The sequence below is a fragment of the Pan paniscus genome, chromosome 20, assembly GCF_029289425.2.
Source record: "Pan paniscus chromosome 20, NHGRI_mPanPan1-v2.0_pri, whole genome shotgun sequence".
Taxonomy (NCBI): domain Eukaryota; kingdom Metazoa; phylum Chordata; class Mammalia; order Primates; family Hominidae; genus Pan; species Pan paniscus.
In genome coordinates, this window is record NC_073269.2 from 38,691,116 (window position 1) to 38,710,737 (window position 19,622).

A 19,622-nucleotide genomic window follows, 5' to 3' on the forward strand; every position below is an offset into this window, starting at 1 on the left:
GAGCCGACCCCGGGGTCCGCGAGGGCTCCTGAGGACGAGGAGTGTGGGGCACCTGCCGCGGGGGGCCCAGGCGCTAAAGGTGGAGGGAAGGGACGCACTCGCGGCGGGGGCCTGGCCGGGGCGGACGCAGCCAGCCTCACCCGCGACGGTAGGGGACTTCCAGGGCGAGGGGGCCCATCTGCCCTCGGGCGCCAGGAGGATGCTCCAGCTCCTGGTGCTGAAGATGAGCGCCGCCAAGCCAGACCCACGCCAGACCCACGCAGTCCCCCACCCCCACCCCAGCCCCGCACAGCCTCCCACCCCCGCCCCAGCTCCGCACAGCCCCCTACACCCACCCTAGCCCCGCACAGCCTCCCACCCCCGACCCCAACCCTACACAGCCCCCACCCCACCCCCCTATCCCAGCCTCCACTTCCCTCCACACCCACTCCCCCCAGCCCACGCATCCCCCCCATGTCCACTCCCTCTCAGCCCACACCTACTCCCCACGCCCACTCCTTCCCCCACCCACACATCCTCCGACACCCACTCCCACCCAGCTCCACCCCCACACTCACACATGCCCCCACCCCATCTCACTGCTGCACACTCCATCCCACTCCCACACATCCCAACCCCGTATATCCCATGCCGCCACACCACGCCCCCACTCCTACCCCACCCCATCCCACTCCCGACCCCACACACCCCCAACTCCTACCCTAGCCCCAGCTCCCACCCGTTTCCTTATCGCTGCCCGCCCCACAGTCACACCCTCGCCCCTGTCCCCACCCCATCCTCATTCCCACCCCCCTACTCACACCTCCACCCCAACATTTCATCCCCCCACACTCAGCCCCACACACCCCACCACCACCCCATCTCCACTCCCACCTGCACCCCAGCCGCAGCCCACCCCACCTCCACTCCAACCCCACCCCGCCCTCCCCCACCTGAACCCTCCCTGCGCCCCCACCAGGGGGCACCCCGGGCTGGGAGCTGGGGTAGAACCCGGATGAGCCCGGGTTTCACGGGCCTGGCGTGGTCCGGGATGCACCTGGAGGAGCGCGGAATTGGCTGCTCCTCCGAATGCTCGATCACCCGGGCCAAGCGACCCTGGCGTCCCCAGGGCCGCGCTTTCCGTACTCCACGGGGCCCTTAGGCTCGGCGCCTGGACAGGGTCGGGTGGCCCGGGCAGCCCCAGCCCATGGGTCCCGGCTTCCCTCGTGCCCCCAGTCTCTGTTGCCCTATCCGCTCACCGCGTGGGCTCTGCGTGGGCGTTGTTCTAGTCCCCGGGGAAGGGACACCCGCCTGGACCCTTGCTTTTCCCCCTTGGAGTCCAGTGAGGGCTCATTGGTGAAGGGGAAAGCGTTGCTGGAGGAAGGAGTTGACAGGCCAGAGCAGAGGGGTGGGTATGGGTTATTGGAGAAAGGAAATCTAAATACTTTGAAAATCACACTTCAGTGGGCCCAGGAGCTGGACGTAGCAAATTGTGGGATTGTTTTATTTTATTATTTATTCATTTATTTTTTTGAGATGGAGTTTCGCTCTTGTTGTCTAGGCTGGAGTGCAGTGGTGTGATCTCAGCTCACTGCAACCTCCGCTTCCCGGGTTCAAGTGATTCTCCTGCCTCAGCCTCCCGAGTAGCTGGGATTACAGGTGCCTGCCACCACACCTGGCTAATTTTTGTATTTTTAGTAGAGACAGGGTTTCACCACGTGGCTGTTCTCGAACTCCTGACCTCAGGTGATCCACCTGCCTCCGCCTCCTAAAGTGCTGAGATTACAGGCGTGAGCCACCGTGCCTGGCCTATTTTATTTTATTTTGTTTTATTTTGAGAAGGAGTCTTGCTCAGTCACCCAGGCTGGAGTGCAGTGGCGCGATCTCGGCTCGCTGCAAGCTCCGCCTCCCAGGTTCACGCCATTCTCCTGCCTCAGCCTCCCAAGTAGCTGGGACTACAGGCGGCCACCACCACGCCTGCCTAATTTTTTTTTTGTATTTTTAGTAGAGACGGGGTTTCACCATGTTAGCCAGGATGGTCTCCATTTCCTGACCTCGTGATCCACCCGCCTCGGCTTCCCAAAGTGCTGGGATTACAGGCGTGAGCCACCACGCCCGGCCGGCGCGATTTTTAAAACCAGCCCTCTCCTGCTCTTACTTGATGTCTTGTGTAATCTCTGAACAAGATTCACAAACGTTTGAGGAAGCTGACTCTTACAGAGAATTTGCCCTGAGACTTTTAGGTGTTCAGATCCACCAGGTGAGCTCCTCTCCTCCAGTCAGATGTTGTCTGTCAGTCCTAACGATGCTAGTCCGATTTCTTCTTTAGAAGAGACAGGGCTCTTCCAGGGCTACACATCCTGAAAGATGCACAACCATCCCGGCAGAACTTTGACAGCAGGAGCTGGACTTGCTGCCTCCTGTTCGCGAACCCCTTTCCTCTCAGTTGGGCCCAGGAACTCTTTCATTTACCTGCTCAACTCTGATCTGCCCCCACTTCTGGCCCTGACCTAGCTCACCCCCTGAGCAAATTCTGTCCTGAATAGGAGTGTCTCCCCAAGTGCTGTGCAGGTACCACCTGTCCTGCAGATGAAGTTAGCTTTTACAAGGATGAAATATTTTTCCCCCCCTGTATCCATCAACAGATGGCTGGGTAAACGGAAGGTGGTTTGTACATATACAATGGAATATTATTTAGCCTTAAATATCTGAGAAATCTTTGCCTGACTCACAGTCACAAAGATTTTTTCCCCCATGTATCCTTTTATTATTTTTTAAAATTTTTATTTTTTTTTTTGAGATGGCATCTCGCTCTGTTGCCCAGGCTGGAGTGTGGTGAAGCAGTCTCGGCTCACTGCAACCTCCGCCTCCCGAGTTCAAGCGATTCTCCTGCCTCAGCCTCCTGAGTAGCTGGGATTACAGGCGCGTGCCACCACAGCTGGCTAATTTTTATATTTTTGGTAGAGACGGGGTTTCAGCATCTTGTCCAGGCTGGTCTGCAACTCCTGACCTCAAGTGATCTGCCCTCCTCGGCCTCCCAAACTGCTGGGATTACAGGCAAGAACTGCTGCACCTGGCCCCCCATGTAACCTTTTAGAAGTTTTATAATTTTATATTTTACATTTAGATATATGATCCGAGTTAATTTTTGTATATGGTGCAAGGAATGGATGAAGTTTCATTTCTTTGCACGTGATTATCTAACTGTTCCAACATCATTTGTTGAAATGACTATCCGTCCTCCTTTGTGTCTTATCAAAAATCAATTGACTATATGTGTGATTATATTCCTGTTATATTGATTTATGCACAATACCACACTGTCTTATTACTCTAGTTTTATAGGTAACTCTTTTTTTTGTTTTTTTTTTTTTGAGACGGAGTCTTGCTCTGTCCCCCAGGCTGGAGTGCAGTGGTGTGATCTCGGCACAGTGCAAGCTCTGCCTCCCGGGTTCATGCCATTCTCCTGCCTCAGCCTCCCAAGTAGCTGGGACTACAGGTGCCCGCCACCAAGCCCGGCTAATTTTTTTATTTTTAGTAGAGATGGGGTTTCACCTTGTTAGCCAGGATGGTCTCGATCTCCTGACCTCGTGGTCCACCCGTCTCGGCCTCCCAAAGTGCTGGGATTACAAGCATGAGCCACCGTGCCTGGCCCTTTATAGATAACTCTTGAAGTCAGGTGATATGAGTCATCCGACTATATTCTTTTTCAGAATTGTTCTAGTGCCTTGGCTTTTGTAATATGCATTTTGTAATTGCTTGCTGAGTCTACCAAAAAAAACCAAAAAACAAAAAAAACCGTGCTGGAATGGAGTTGTATTTATAGATGGGTTCAGAGAAATATATATTAATACAGTATATCTATACTTATTTAGATCTTTCGTTTCTTTCCATCAGTGTTTTATAACTTTCAGCATAGGAATTTTGCACATATTTTTAAGATTTAGACCTTTAAGTAATTACTGGGTTTTGTTTTGTTTTTCAGTAAAAGACACAGGGACTTGCTCTGTTGGCCAGGCTGGAGCGCAGTGCTGTAATCACAACTTACTGCAACCTCAAACTCCTGGGCTCAAGGGAGCCTCCTGCCCCAGCCTCCTGAGTAGCTGGGACTAAAGGCATTTGCCCCCACTCCTGGTTAATTAAAAAAAATTTTTTTAGAGACAGGGTCTCACTGTGTTGCCCAGGCTGGTTTCTCAAACTCCTGGGCTCAAGCAATCGTCCCACCTCAGCCTCCCAAAGTAATGGGATTATGGGAATGAGCCACCACTCCCAGCCTTTTTGTAATTTTAAATTTCCAATTTCCATTTCTGGAATATAGTAATACGATTGAATTATTATTTTTTAATTTAATTTTAAGTTCCAGGATACAAGTGCAGGACGTGCAGGTTTGTTACATAGATAGACGTGTGCCATGTTGGTTTGCTGCAACTATTAACCCATCATCTAGTTATTAAGCCCCGCATGTATTAGTTTTTTTATCCTGATACTCTCCCTCCCCTCTGTCCCACAGGCCCCAGTGTGTGGTTCCCCTCCTTGTGTCCATGTGTTCTCATTGTTCAGCTCCTGTTTACAAGTGAGAACATACGGTGTTTGGTTTTCTGTTCCAGTGTTAGTTTGCTGAGGATAATGGCTTCCAGCTTCATCCATGTCCCTGCAAAGGATATTATCTTGTTACTTTTTATGGTTACATAGTATTCCATGGTGTATATGTACCACATTTTCTTTATCCAGTCTATCACTGATGGGCATTTGGGTTGATTCCATGTCTTTGCTATTGTGACTAGTGCTACAGTGAACATACGCATGTATGTCTTTATAACAGAATGATTGATATTCCTTTTGGTATATACCCAGTAATGGGATTGCTGGGTTTTTCTGGTTCTAGATCTTTGAGGAATCACCACACTGTCTTCCACAATGGTTGAATTAATTTACACTCCCACCAACAGTATAAAAGCATTCCCATTTCTCCACAGCCTTGCCAGCCATCTGTTGTTTCTTGACTTTTTAATAATTGCCATTCTGACTGGCATGAGATGGTATCTCATTGTGGTTTTGATTTGCATTTCTCTAATGATCAGTGATGTTGAGCTTTTTTTCATATGTTTGTTGGCTGCATAAATGTCTTCTTTTGAGAAGTGTCTGTTCATGCGCTTTGCCTACTTTTTGATGGGGTTTTTTTCTTGTAAATTTGTTTCAGTTCCTTACAGATTCTGGATATTAGATCTTTGTCAGATGGAAAGATTGCAAAAATTTTCTCCCATTCTCTAGGTTTTCTGTTAACTCTGATGATAGTTTCTTTTGCTGTGCAGAAGCTCTTTAGTTTAATTCAATCCCATTTGTCAATTTTTACTTTTGTTGCAATTGCTTTTGATGTTTTTGTCATGAAATCGTTGCCGTTGCCTATGTGTTGAATGATATTGCCTAGATTTTCTTCTAGGGTTTTTTTTTATAGTTTTAGGTTTTACATTTAAGTCTTTAATCCATCTTGAGTTAATTTTTGTATAAGGTGTAAGGAAAGGGTCCAGTTTCAGTTTTCTGCATACGGCTAGCCAGTTTTCCCAGCACCGTTTATTAAATAGGGCATCCTTTCCCCATTGCCTGTTTTTGTCAGGTTTGTCAAAAATCAGATGGTTGTAGATGTGTGGTCTTATTTCTGAGATCTCTATTCTGTTACATTGGTCTATGTGTCTGTTTTTGTACCAGTACCATGCTGTTTTGGTTACTGTAGCCTTGTAGTATAGTTTGAAGTTGGGTAGCATGATGCCTCCAGCTTTATTCCTTTTGCTTAGGAGTGTCGTGGCTATATGGACTCTTTTTTGGTTCCCTATCAATTTTAAAGTAGTTTTTTCTATTTCTGTGAAGAATGTCAATGGTAGTTTAATGGGAATAGCATTGAATCTATAAATTACTTTGGACAGTACGGCCATTTTCACGATGCTCTTCCTATCCACGAGCATGGAATGTTTTTCCATTTGTTTGTGTCCTCTTTTATTTCCTTTGTTAGTTGTATTCCTAGGTATTCTCTTTGTAGCAACAATTGAATTATTTCAATAATCTTGTGCCTTGTAGCCTTGTAAAGTCAATTATTAGTTCTGGCATAGATTATATATTTTTTATTGTAAAAAACATGTAACGAAGTTTGCCATCTCAACCATTTTTAAGTGTACAGTTCATGGTATTAAATACATTCATAATTTTTTTTTTTTTTTGAGACGGAGTCTTGCTCTGTCGCCCAGGCCGGAATGCAGTGGCGCGATCTCAGCTTACTGCAAGCTCTGCCTCCTGGGTTCACGCCATTCTCCTGCCTCAGCCTCCCAAGTAGCTGGGACTACAGGCTCCCACCACCACGCCTGGCTAATTTTTTGTATTTTTAGTAGAGACTGGGTTTCACTGTGTTAGCCACGATGGTCTTGATCTCCTGACCTTGGATCCACCCACCTCAGCCTCCCAAAGTGCTGGGATTACAGGCGTGAACCACCACGCCCAGTCAAATACATTCATAATGTTGTGCAACCATCACCAATGTCCCTCTCCAGAAGTCTTTTTCCTTTTGCAAAACTGAAACTCTGCTTTCTCTATGAATTTGACTACTCTGAGTGCCTCATATAAGTGGAATCATACAGTTTATCCTTTTGTGACGGGCTTATTTCACTCAGTATAATGTCCTCAGGGTTCATTATGTTGTACCATGTGTCAGAATTTCCTTTCTTTTGAAGCCCAGTGCAGTGATGTGAACGTGAGGACCCAACTACTTGGGAGGCTGAGGTGGGAGGATTGCTTGAGGTGAGGATTGCTTGAGGTGAGGATTGCTTGAGGTGAGGATTGCTTGAGGTGAGGTGGGCAATATAGCAAGACCCTGTCTCTTAAAAAAACAAATATATGTCTTTTTTTAAAAAAAGAATTTCCTTCCTTGTTCAGACTGAATAATAGTCCATTCTGTACCACATTTTGCTTATCCATTTATCTGTTGAGGGACACTGGGTTGCTTCCACATTTTAGCTATTGTGAATAATGCTGCTATGAACACAGGTGTGTACGTATCTCTTCAAGATCTTTCAATTCTCGTGGATCTACACCCAATAGTGGAATTGCTGCATTATATGGTAATTATAGTTTTAATTTTTTGAGGAGCCACCCTACCATTTTCCACAGCAGCTATGCCGTTTTACATTGATACCAACAGTGCACAATGATTCCAGTGTCTCCACAGCCTTGCCAACACATTATTTTCTGTTTTAACACACCTTCCAGCACACTGAATTTTCAGGTTTTTTTTGACAGTAGTTATCCTCATGAGTGTCAGGTAGTATCTCACTATGGTTATGATTTATATTTCTCTAATGATTAGTATGTTGAGCGCCTTTTCATGTACTTATTGGCCATTTGTATATCTTCTTTGGAGAAATGTCTATTCAAATCCTTTGCCCATTTTTTAATTGGTGGTTTGGGTTTTTGTATTGTTTTAGGAGTTCTCTGTGTATTCTGGGTATTAATCCCTTATGAGATATAAGCCTTGCAAATATTTTCCCCCATTCCATAAGTTGACTTTCTACTGTGGTGATAGTGACTTTTGATGCACACAGTTTTTAAATTTCAATGAAGCCCAGTTTGTCTGTTTTTTCTTTTGTTGCCTGTGGCTTTGGTGTCATATCCAAGAAATTTTTGTCAAATCCAACGTCACAAAGCATTTGCTCTGTGTTTTCTTTTGTAGTTTTAGGCCTTCCATTTAGGTCTTTGATCCATTTTGAGTATGGTGTCACATAAAGGTCCAAATTTATTCTTTCATTTTTATTTGTATTTTTATTTTCTTTTTGAGACAGAGTCTCACTCTGTTACCCAGGCCGGAGTGCAGTGGTGCAATTTCGGCTCACTGGAACCTCCACCTCCCAGGTTCAAGTGATTCTCTTGGCGTAGCCTCCTGAGTAGCTGGGATTACGGGCATGTACCACCACACCCGGCTAATTTTGTATTTTTAGTAGAGACGGGATTTCACCATGTTGGCCAGGCTTGTGTCGAACTCCTGACCTCAGGTGATCTGCCTGCTTTGGCCTTCCAAAGTGCCGGGATTACAGGTGTGAGCCATTTTGTCTGGCCTCCAAGTTCATTCTTTTGCACGTGAATATCCAGTTTTCCCAGTGCTCATTTGTTACAAAACCTTTCCCTGAATGGTTTTGGTACCCTTGTCAAAAATCATTTGACTAGACCACAAGGGTTTATTCTGGACTCTCTATTCTACTCTGTTGGTCTATATGTCTGTCTTTATTTCAGTACCACACTGTTTTGATTACTGTAGCTTTGTAGTAAAGTTTTGTGATCAAGTGTGAGTCCTCCAGCCTTGTTCTTTTTTGATATTGTTTTGGCTATTTTGGGTCCCTTGGGATTTCATGTGAATTTTAGAATGTGCTTTTCTATTTCTGAAAAAAATATCATTGTGGATTTTGGTAGGGATTGAATTGAATGTGTAGATTGCTTTGAGTAGGATTGACATCTTAATGATATTAAATCTTCCAGTCAATGAATGTGGGACGTCTTTCCATTTATTTATGTCTTCTTTAATTTCTTTCAGCAGTGTTTTATAATTTTCATTGTAGTTCTAATTTTTTAATAGACTCCTTAAGGTTCTCTGTGTAGACAATTGTGTTCTTTATGAATAAAGACAATTTTATTTATTCCTTTCTAATCTTCCTGACAGTCTTTTTCCTGTCTTACTGTACTAACTGGGACCTTTAGTACAATGTTAGCGAGTATACCCCTTGTGAAATTTTTCTTTTCCTTTTTTTTTTTTTTTTTTTTGAGACAGAGTCTCACTCTTGTTGCCCAAGCTGGAGTACAGTGGCGTGATCTTGGTTCACTGCAAGCTCCGCCTCCCGGGTTCACTCCATTCTTCTGCCTCAGCCCCCTGAGTAGCTGGGACTATAGGTGCCCACCACCACACCTGGCTATTTTTTTTTTTTTTTGTACAGATGGGGTTTCACCATGTTAGCCAGGATGGTTTTGATCTCCTAACCTTGTGATCTGCCCGTCTCGGCCTCCCAAAGTGCTGGGATTACAGGCATGAGCCACCGTGCCTGGCCTAAATTTTTATTTTTCATTTATGAAATTTACGTTTTCCACAGCTTGTGTGTGTGTATCGATATCTATACATGTATAAATAGATACATATCTATATACATATAGAGTTTCCATTTCTTAAGTGAGATTCTTTTGTTTTCAACTCACTCTAACCATCTCATCTTTAAGTTCTGTATTTATAATAGCTGTTTTTAAGTCCTCGCCTGTTAATTCCAATATCTGGGTATCTTGGGTTCACTTTCTGGTGACTACTTTTTCTTTTTCTTTTTTTTTTTTTTGTTTTTTTTTGTGAGATGGAGCCTTACTCTGTCGCCCAGGCTGGAGTGCAGTGGCGCAATCTCGGCTCACTGCAAGCTCCACCACCCGGTTTCACACCATTCTCCTGCCTCAGCCTCCCGAGTAGCTGGGACTACAGGTATCTGCCACCACGCCCAGCTAATTTTTTGTATTTTTAGTAGAGACGGAGTTTCATCGTGTTAGCTAGGATGGTCTCGATCTCCTGACCTCGTGATCCGCCCACCTCGGCCTCCCAAAGTGCTGGGATTACAGGTGTGAGCCACAGCACCCGGCTAAAACTGCGTATTTCTTTCAGCCTTCCCACCATTGGTCTTCTCTGGACTCCTTGGGGTCTCATCTCTGCCAAGAATGTGACAGGTGTTCTTATGCAGACTTTAGGGCTCCCCCTCTGTGGCTCTCTGTTTAGGAATTTTACCCTTTAATTCTCAAGCTGCTATGGCAGCCCCAAACTCTGTTCTCTGATTCCTCAAGCCACAAACATGACTTTCTCCTTGAATTGCAGCTGCTTAACACCACGTGGACTGGGGAATGGGCTCGGAGGAAAAGCCGTGTAAAAGTGGATCTCACCCAGGGAAGTTTCCTTCTTTCAAGGGTTGAATCTCCTCCAGGTTCTGCTTGCTTTTGGTAGCTCTTCACTGCCTTCAAATAGTCATTTTTGTATTTTTTCCAGGGTTTATTATTGTTACCCACAGGTGATATAGAAACTATTCTGTTGTCACTGGAACCAGAATAACTACTGTTCTTTTTTCTGATTATTTGTTATAAAAATGTTCAAACCTTCAGAAAAGTAGAAATAATACTAGTGGGAATACCTGTATTCTTGCCACCTTGGGCAAAGATGTCATTTTTGCCCAAATCTTGAGATGTCATTTTTTCTAGGCAGAGTTAGGTAATACTTTTGAAAAATCATGAGTTCTTGGCTGGGCGCGGTGGCTCACGCCTGTAATCCCAGCACTTTGGGAGGCTGAGATGGGCGAATCACCTGAAGTCAGGAGTTCAAGACCAGCCTGGCCAACATGATGAAATCCTGTCTCTACTAAAAATACAAAATTAACTGAGCATTGTGGCGCACGCTTGTAATCCCGGCTACTCAGGAGACTTAGGCAGGAGAATTGCTTGAACCCAGGAGGTGGAGGTTGCAGTGAGCTGAGATTGCGCCACTGCACTCCAACCTGGGTGACACAGCGAGACCTTTTGGTATTTTCAATTCAAATTTAACTTTTCACTTTATATTTGTGTCTTTAACAATGAAAATCTTGGCTTCTAATAACAATAGTACATAACAAAATACATTCCAGGAAGTCTGACTTTCTTCCGTGTCCCTTCTCCATTTCTCTCCTCCCCTTAGGCCGTGATTTGCATTTATTTTGGTTTATCTGCCATTATTATTTTTTTTATTATGAGCAGAATGTACTTATATTCACATTGCTTTCTCTTTCTTACAAAAGAAGAATACAAATCAGGCACAGTGGCTTATGTCTGTAATCCTAGCACTTAGGGAGGCCGAAGTGGGAAAATTGCTCGAGCCCCAGAGTTTGAGACTAGCCTGGGCAAAATAGCGAGACACCATCTCTATTTTTTTTTTAATTAAAAAAAAATTTTTTTAACAAACAAAAGTACTAAAAACATTGCTCTGAACCTTGTGTTTGTATATTACTATGGATTTTTCAGAATATGGGAGATTGAGGACATCGGTTTGTTACTTGAGTCACAACACATAATTGAGAATTACATACTGTTGGTTATGTGTTTTAGAATTTTATCTTCGGTCTAACCATTTAAGCAAAGGCATTTGTCAAGAATTTGTTAGGTCACTTAAATTAGAAACAGTAATCGTGGCTCTAAAGTTTATTTTGTGGTACTACTTTTAAATCATACGCTGTTCTGTTTGTCTTTTAAAAAATTTACAGATTGAAGATCCAGGTTGCTTCTGGGTTATTATAAAAGGGTGTAGTACCTTTTTAGATCATGATGTCGATTATCAAAAATTAAATAGTGCCATGAATGACTTCTACAACAGCACGTGTCAAGATATAGAAATAAAACCATTAACATTGGAAGAAGGACAGGTATGTATCTAAATGTTCTTTAATCACTGTGTATTGAAACACCACTCAAAATATAAACTATTTTGGCAACGACGATGATTCAAGCTTTTAGAGTATTTTAGTTTCTTACACTCAGTGCCTTGTGTTAGGTTTTTTTTTGAGATGGAGTCTCGCTCTGTCACATAGGCTGGAGTACAGTGGCACCATCTGGGCTCACCGCAACCTCCGTGTCTCGGGTTCAAGCACTTCTTCTGTCTCAGCCTCCTGAGTAGCTGGAATTACAGGCATGGGCCACCACACTCAGCTAATTTTTGTATTTTTAGTAGAGACGGGGGTTTCACCATGTTGGCCAGGCTGGTCTCGAACTCCAGACCTCAGGTGATCCACCCGCCTCAGATTCCCAAAGTGCTGGGATTACAGGTGTGAGCCACTGTGCCCAGCCAGTGTAAGGTTCTTTAGGTTGCACAAGATTCAGGCTAGTCATGGAAGGGGGTGGCTGCCATGTAAGGTCCATGTGGGACAAAAGTAGACAGAATGTCATCTATACCCAGGCATTAGGGCCATCCCTCTGGGGCTGGGAACCAGGGGGTTATTTGAGATCCCACAGAGGTGTAGGGATCTCAGCAAAGAGGGAATAGGGTCTTCAGTGTAGGGCCAACGCCTCCCTTTTGGTTGCTCATGACTTTGGCCAACTCAGATGTCTTTGTTCTCCTTACTCCACGCTGTGGCCCCTCCTTGCCTTCTTGCAGACTCAGCTCTCACTGCCCCTTGTCATGGTTGCCACAGCTCAGCTACTTTTCAGAAGAGAGTGAATTTTTGTAATGGTATAATAGGAAAAGGTTTATAAACTCTTTTTGAGAAAAAGCGGAAATAATTTGAATCTACTTCCCCCAAATCATCATTAATAACATAATTTATTTTAGTATATGTGCTGCCGAAGCAAGCACAATAACATAATTTGTTTCCACGCCATTGACTAATTGAAGAAGTTAAACCAGGTCAGTTGTTTTTAAAAATATTCCACATTTTGGGCTGGGCATGCTGGCTCTTGCCTGTAATCCCAGCACTTTGGGAGGCCAAGGAAAGAAGATTGCTTGAGCCTAGGAGTTTTGTGAACAGCCTGGGCAACATAGTAAGACCCTGTCTCTACAAAAAATAAAAAGATTAGTGGGCATGGTAGCACGTGCCTGTGGCCCCAGCTACTCTGGAGGCTAAGGCAGAAGATCACTTGAGCCTGGGAGGTAATAGCTGCAGTAAGCTGTGTTTGCGCCACTGCACTCTAGCCTGGGCGAGACAGCGAGACTGTCTCTTAAAAAAAATGTGCGTAGCCGGGCGTGGTGGCCCACGCCTGTAATCGCAGCACTTTGGGAGTCTGAGGCAGGTGGATCACCTGAGGTCAGGAGTTCGAGACCAGCCTGGCCAACATAGTGAAACCCCATCTCTACTAAAAATACAAAAAATTAGCTGGGCGTGGTGGCAGGCACCTGTAATCCCAGCTACTAGAGAGGCTGAGGCAAGAGAATCACTTGAACCTGGGAGGCGGAGGCTTCAGTGAGCCGAGATCACGCCATTGCACTCCAGCCTAGGCAACAAGAGTGAAACTCTGTCTCAAAAAAAAAAAAATGTATATGTGTGTGTGTATGTGTATAGTTAAATATAAAGCTTTGGGTAGATTTAAGGTTGCTTCTGTTTTTCAAGAATAGGTGTACTGTGAACTTCATGTGAACTTCATGTTGAATTGAGAGATGATGTTTTCAGTGATGCTGAGATTGACCAGAGGGGACATCCTGACCCTCCTTGTGGCCTTACCTGTCAGCATTCATGTGATGGCTTCTCCATTCAGTGACCACTGCTGCCTGAATCAGCTCTTTCATTCAGGCACTCGATGTGGGGTTTTCTCTCATTCCTTCTGCATTCATCAGCTGGAATTCTTCTGTATAGAACTTTCCCTGATCTCTTAAGACTGTTTGATTACCCTGAAATAACACTGTTCCTTTTTTAAATTTTTTTAATTTATTTTTTTAATTAATTAATTTTTTTTTTTTTGAGACAGAGTCTCGTTCTGTTGCCCAGGCTAGAGTACAGTGGCGCCATCTCTGCTCACTGCAAGCCCCACCTCCCGGGTTCACGCCGTTCTCCCGCCTTAGCCTCCCGAGTAGCTGGGACTACAGGCACCTGCCACCATGCCCGGCTAATTTCGTTTTTGTATTTTTAGTAGAGATGGGATTTCACCCTGGTAGCCAGGATGGTCTTGATCTCCTGACTTCATGATCCACCCGTCTCAGCCTCCCAAAGTGCTGGGATTACAGGCGTGAGCCACCGCGCTTGGCCTTTTTAAAAATTTTTTAAATCAGAAGACCTATGAATGCAAATAATACAGTTCATACTGCAAAGAAAGAGAAATCATGTGGATCAGTTTTCAAGTTAGTGCTTTGTGCCTAGCTATCACATTTTTGGTGTCGAGAGGGTGGTTTTGTTTTTCTCTCCTCCTCCTCCTTTTCTTTTCTTTTTTTTTTTTTTTTTTGAAGATGGGGGTCTCACTCTGTCACCCAGGCTGGAGTGCAGTGACTCTATCTCGGCTCACTGCAACCTCCGCCTTTTGGTATCGAGCAATCCTCCCACCTCAGCCTCCCAAGTGGCTAGGACTAAAGGCATGCGCCACCACACCTGGCTAATTTTTTTGTATTTTTTGTGGTGACAGGGTTTCGCCATGTTGCCCAGGCTGGTCACGAACTCCTGGGCTCAAGAGATCTGCCCGCCTTGGCCTCCCAAAACGCTGGGATTACAGGCATGAATCACTGCGCCTGGCCCTTTACACTTTTAAGTACAAACAGACCTCATTTTATTGTGAATTCGCAGTAACTATGTATTTTTACAAATTGAAGGTTTATGGCAACCCTTCATGGAGCAAGGCTATACGCACCATTTTTCCCACAGCAGGTCCTCAGTGCGTGTCTCTGGGTCACATCTTGGTAATTCTCCCAATGTTTCAAACTTTTTTGTTATTATTCTATCTGTTATAGTGATCTGTGGCCAGTGATCTTTGAGGTTAGTATTTTAATTGTTTTGGGGTGCCACGAATTGCACCCATGTAAGATAGTGAATTTTATCAATAAATGTGTGTTCTGACTGCTCCACCATCTCTCTCCCTCTCCCCAGGCCTTCCTGTTCACTGACACACAATTGAAATGAGGGCAATTAATAACCCTACAATGGCCCCTAAGTGTTCAAGTGAAAGGATGAATCACATTAAATTAAAAGCTAGAAATGATTGAACTTAGAGGAAGACATTTTGAAAGCTGAGATAGGCTGAAAGCTAGGCCTCTTGCACCAAACAGTTAGCAAAGTTGTGAATGCAAAGGAAAAGTTCTTGAAGGAAATTAAAAGTGCCACTCTGGAGAACACACAAATGAAAAAAAAAAAATGAAAAAAGAAGCAGCCTTATTGGTAATATGGAGAAAGTTTTATTGGTCAGGATAGAAGCTAGAACCAGTTACTACATTCCCTTCAGCCAAAGCCTGATCCAGAGCAAGGCCCTAACTCTCTTCAATTGTATAAAGGCTGAGCAAGGTTAGGAAGCTGCAGGGAAAAAATGTGAAGCTAGCAGAGGTTGGCTCATGAGGTTTAAGAAAAGAGGCCATCTCCACAACATAAAGTGCAAGGTGAAGCACAAGGGCTGATGGAGAGGCTGCAGCAGTTTCTCCAGATGTAGCTATGATCATTGTTGAAAGTGGACACACTAAATAACAGGTTTTCAATGTATACAAGACAGGCTTCTATTGGAGAAGATGTCTTCTAGGACTTCCAGAGCTAAATAGGAGAAGTCAGCCAGGTGTGGTGGCTCACACCTGTAATCCCAGCACTCTGGGAGGCTGAGGTGGGTGGATCACCTAAGGTCAGGAGTTCGAGACCAGCCTGGCCAACATGGTGAAACCCTGTCTCTACTAAAAATACAAAAATTAGCCAGGTGTGGTGGCGGGCGCCTGTAATCCCAGCTACTGGGGAAGCTGAGGCAGGAGAATTGCTTGAACCCGGGAGGTGGAGGCTGCAGTGAGCTGAGATGGCGCCACTGCACTCCAGCCTGGGTGACAGAGAGAGACTCCATCTTAAAAAATAAATAGGAGAAGTCGGTGTCTTTAAAGGACTAAAGCTTTAAAGGTCAGAGTGGCTTTCTTTTTAGGGGCTAATGCAGCTGGTGACTTTTAAGTTGAAGCCAGTACTCATTTACCATTCCAAAAGTCCTGTGATCCTTAAAGATTATGCTAGCTCTACTCTATCTGCTCTACGAATGGAACAAGAAAGCCTGAATGACAGCACATCTGTTTACGCATGGCTTACTGAATATTTTAAGCTTACTGTTGAGATCTATGCTCAGAAAAAAAGATTCCTTTCAAAATATTACTGCTGAGCTGGGTATGGTGGCACGTGTCCACAGTCCCAGCTACTTGGGAGGCTGAAGCGGGAAGATCACTTGGGCCCAGGAGTTCAAGTCCAGCCTAGGCAATGTAGTGATGAGACCCTGTCTCTAAAACAAAAAACAACAAACAATTAGTGCTCATTGACAGTGCACCTGGTCACTGAAGAGCTCTCATGGAGATGTATGAGATGAATGTGGCTTTCATGCCTCATTTTCAAGGTTGGCTGGCTGTGTGAATTATTAACTATTCATGGTATTTCTACAAGATGCTTTGACTTCAGCATTAAATAGAAATACCCTTCATCTTTTGTCAGGATTTCTGTTGAATTATTCGAGTTTTGAGTTATGTGAGGTTCTCTAGAACCTGTGCCTTGCAGTATGGCTGTACTGTATTTTCCAACTTATTCCCAAGGACAGCAATCTCTATCAGTCCCCTTCCTTTCTGTCTGAGCGCAGCTCTCCTGCTTGACTGCTTTATAAACCTGTGGTTAGCATACGGTTTATTAGTTCAGTTGGCTGTGGCCTGGCAGTCCTGTGGTACAGTCAGGATGCCAAGGGTTGTCACCTCTGCAGGGTGGTTCTCCTTAAAAGGGGCTGCAGGCATTTACAGATGCTTCTTAACTTACGATGAGGTTATGTCCTGATAATTGTAGGTAAAAAATGGGCTTAGTACACCTAACCTGCTGACCAGCCTAGCTTACCCTAGCCTACTTAAATTTGCTCAGGACACTTACATTAGCTTATGGTTGGGCAAGATCACCTAATACAAAGCCTACTTTGTAGTAAAGTTTAAATATTTATGTATTTTATTGAATACTGCACATTATGTAAAAATTGCAATAGTTTCACACCATCATAATGTTGAAAATTGTAAGTTAAACCATCATAAGTCAGGGACTGTGCACTTATTCAGCCATCAAACAGCCAGTTTATTGATTGATTGAGACAAACTCTCATTCTGTCGCCCAGGCTGGACAGTAGTGGCGTGATCTTTGGCTCACTGCAACCTCTGCCTCCCTGGCTCAAGTGATCCTCCTGCCTCAGCCTCCTGAGTAGCTGGGACTACAGGCACATGCCACCATCCCCGGCTGATTTTTGTGTTTTTAGTAGAGACGGGGTTTTTCCATGTTGGTCAGGCTGCTCTTGAACTCCTGAGCTCAGGTGATCCACTCACCTCGACCTCCCAAAGTGCTGGGACCACAGGCGTGAGCCACCATGCCTGGCCCAGGTAGTTTATTTTAAAAACATTTTATTACTGTTATTTTTTTGAGACAGGGTCTCACTGTGTCACCCAGGCTGGAGTGCAGTGGTGCGATCATAGCCCACTGCAGCCTCCAATTCCTGGGTTCAAGCGATCCTCCCACCTCAGCCGCCTAAGTAGGTGAGACTACAGGCACGTACCACCATGCCTGTTTCAAGTAGTTTTTGAAGACTTAGTATATGCCAGGCACTGCTAGGTGCTGGGAATTTGGCAGTAAACAAAACAGACAAAAATCCATGTCATCAAGGAGCCAGCGTCCAGTTATGACAGATAGTAAACAAATGTCAGAGGCCAATAAGAGTCATGGGGAGGCTGGGTGCGGTGGCTCACGCCTGTAATCCCAGCAGTTTGGGAGGCCGAGGCGGGTGGATCACCTGAGGTCAGGAGTTCGAGACCATCCTGACCAATATGATGAAATCCCGTCTCTACTAAAAAAATTTTTTAAAATTATCTGGGCCTGGTGGCATGCGCCTGTAATCCCAGCTACTTGGGAGGCTGAGACAGGAGAATCGCTTGAACCTGGGAGGTGGAGGTTGCAGTGAGCCAAGGTCGCACCATCGCACTCCAGCCTGGGCAACAAGAGCAAAACTCCGTCTCAAAAAAAAAAAAGAGTCATGGGTAAGGGAGTGGAAGGATGAGCCTGGTGGCAGCTTCCTGTTGGTCAGACACATGATTGACAATCATTCCTAAGCATTATTTCCTGATTTAAGAAGGTAAATGAATGCATTTTTCTTATTTTACTTTCTAAAAATTGTCCTCAGTTAAGGAGTGGAAACAATTGTAGTAAGAAAAACAGTGACCTAGTACTCAGACGGCCTGTGTTCCTGAGGTTTTCTTATGGGCAGAGTGGCTCAGCTTGGGTAGGCCCGGCCTCCTGGCATCTCTTTCCTCTGCTGTAAGGGAGAATGTTGACTGGGATGGTTTTGAGAGTACCTTTTAGCTCTCTTGTTCTTTGATGAAATGTTAACACTGACCTTAAAAAACCTTTCTGTTGGCCAGGCGTGATGGCTCATGCCTGTAATCCCAGCACTTTGGGAGGCTGAGGCGGGCGGATCACGAGGTAAGGAGTTTGAGACCAGCTTATCCAACATGGTGAAACCCCATCTCTACTAAAATACAAAAATTAGCCAGGCATGGCGGCAGGCGCCTGTAATCCCAGCTACTTGGGAGGCTGAGGCAGGAGAATTGCTTGAACCTGGGAGGTGGAGGTTGCAGTGAGCTGAGATTGTGCCACTGCACTCCAGCCTGGGCGATGGAGTAACACTCTGTCTCAAAAAAATGAATAAATAAAAATAACTCTCTGTTTATTTTGCAGGTGTGTGTGGTCTATTGTGAGGAGCTAAAGTGCTGGTGCAGGGCCATTGTCAAATCAATTACGTCTTCCGCAGACCAGTACCTGGCAGAATGTTTCCTTGTGGACTTTGCCAAGAACATTCCAGTCAAATCTAAAAAGTATGTACATGTTTATCTCACCTTACGCTCTTTTCAGAGACAAATGTCAGTTTCAAAGGAGAACGTCCATTTTAAAGTACGGGACTAGAGGTCACTACACTGAGAAAAGACAAAACTGGAGTTCTTTAGCTTCCAGAAGGGGTGCTTTCTGGGTTTCAGCTCTGCACCCACTGACTGGCAGAGTGGGTGGAAGGGATGAAGGCTGAGGTGGCTCTGGCCCTCTCCCACTGTCCGTCCTGGCAGGACAGGCAGGTTCAGATGGTGTTCTTTGCATCTCCTGGCTGCTCTCTGCATCTCCTGGCTGCTCTCTGCATCTCATGGCTACTCTCTGCATCTCCTGGGTTCTCTATCACCTGGCTGCTCTCTGCATCTCCTGGCTACTCTCTGCATCTCCTGGGTTCTCTATCACCTGGCTGCTCTCTGCATCTCCTGGCTGCTCTCTGCATCTCCTGGGGTTCTCTCTCTATCACCTGGCTACTTTCTGCATCTCCTGGCTGCTCTCTGCATCTCCTGGGGTTCTTCCTGCATCTCCTGGGGCTCTTTCTGCATCTCCTGGCTGCTTTCTGCATCTCCTGGGGCTCTCTTTGCATCTCCTGGGGCTCTCTTTGCATCTCCTGGCTGCTGTCTGCATCTCCTGGCTGCTGTCTGCATCTCCTGGGTACTCTCTGCATCTCCTGGGTGCTGTCTGCATCTCCTGGGTGCTCTCTGCATCTCCTGGTGCTCTCTCTGCATCTCCTGGTGCTGTCTGCATCTCCTGGGTACTCTCTGCATCTCCTGGGTACTCTCTACATCTCCTGGATACTCTGCATCTCCTGGGTGCTCTCTGCATCTCCTGGGTGCTCTCTGCATCTCCTGGGTGCTGTCTGCATCTCCTGGTGCTCTCTCTGCATCTCCTGGGTGCTCTCTGCATCTCCTGGGCACTCTCTGCATCTCCTGGGTGCTCTCTGCATCTCCTGGATACTCTGCATCTCCTGGGTACTCTCTGCATCTCCTGGTGGGCTCTCTGCATCTCCTGGTGCGCTCTCTGCATCTCCTGGGTGCTCTCTGCATCTCCTAGGTACTCTCTGCATCTCCTGGGTGCTGTCTGCATCTC

The 19,622-nt window shown here is 45.5% G+C and overlaps 1 protein-coding gene across 2 annotated transcripts in view; it reads left to right on the forward strand.

The window, feature by feature from the left end:
• Nucleotides 1-11,261: 11,261 nt before the first annotated feature.
• TDRD12 (tudor domain containing 12) overlaps nucleotides 11,262-19,622 on the forward strand; it is a 100,340-nt gene continuing 91,979 nt past the window's right edge. The window contains exons 1-2 of one of the 2 annotated variants that reach the window (XM_008969262.6): nucleotides 11,262-11,420; nucleotides 18,393-18,529. In XM_008969262.6, the coding sequence (XP_008967510.3) occupies nucleotides 11,352-11,420; nucleotides 18,393-18,529 (206 nt within the window). In that variant the 5' untranslated portion in view covers nucleotides 11,262-11,351. The remainder of the gene's footprint in view (nucleotides 11,421-18,392; nucleotides 18,530-19,622) is intronic. The other variant, XM_055103752.2, reaches the window with a different exon arrangement.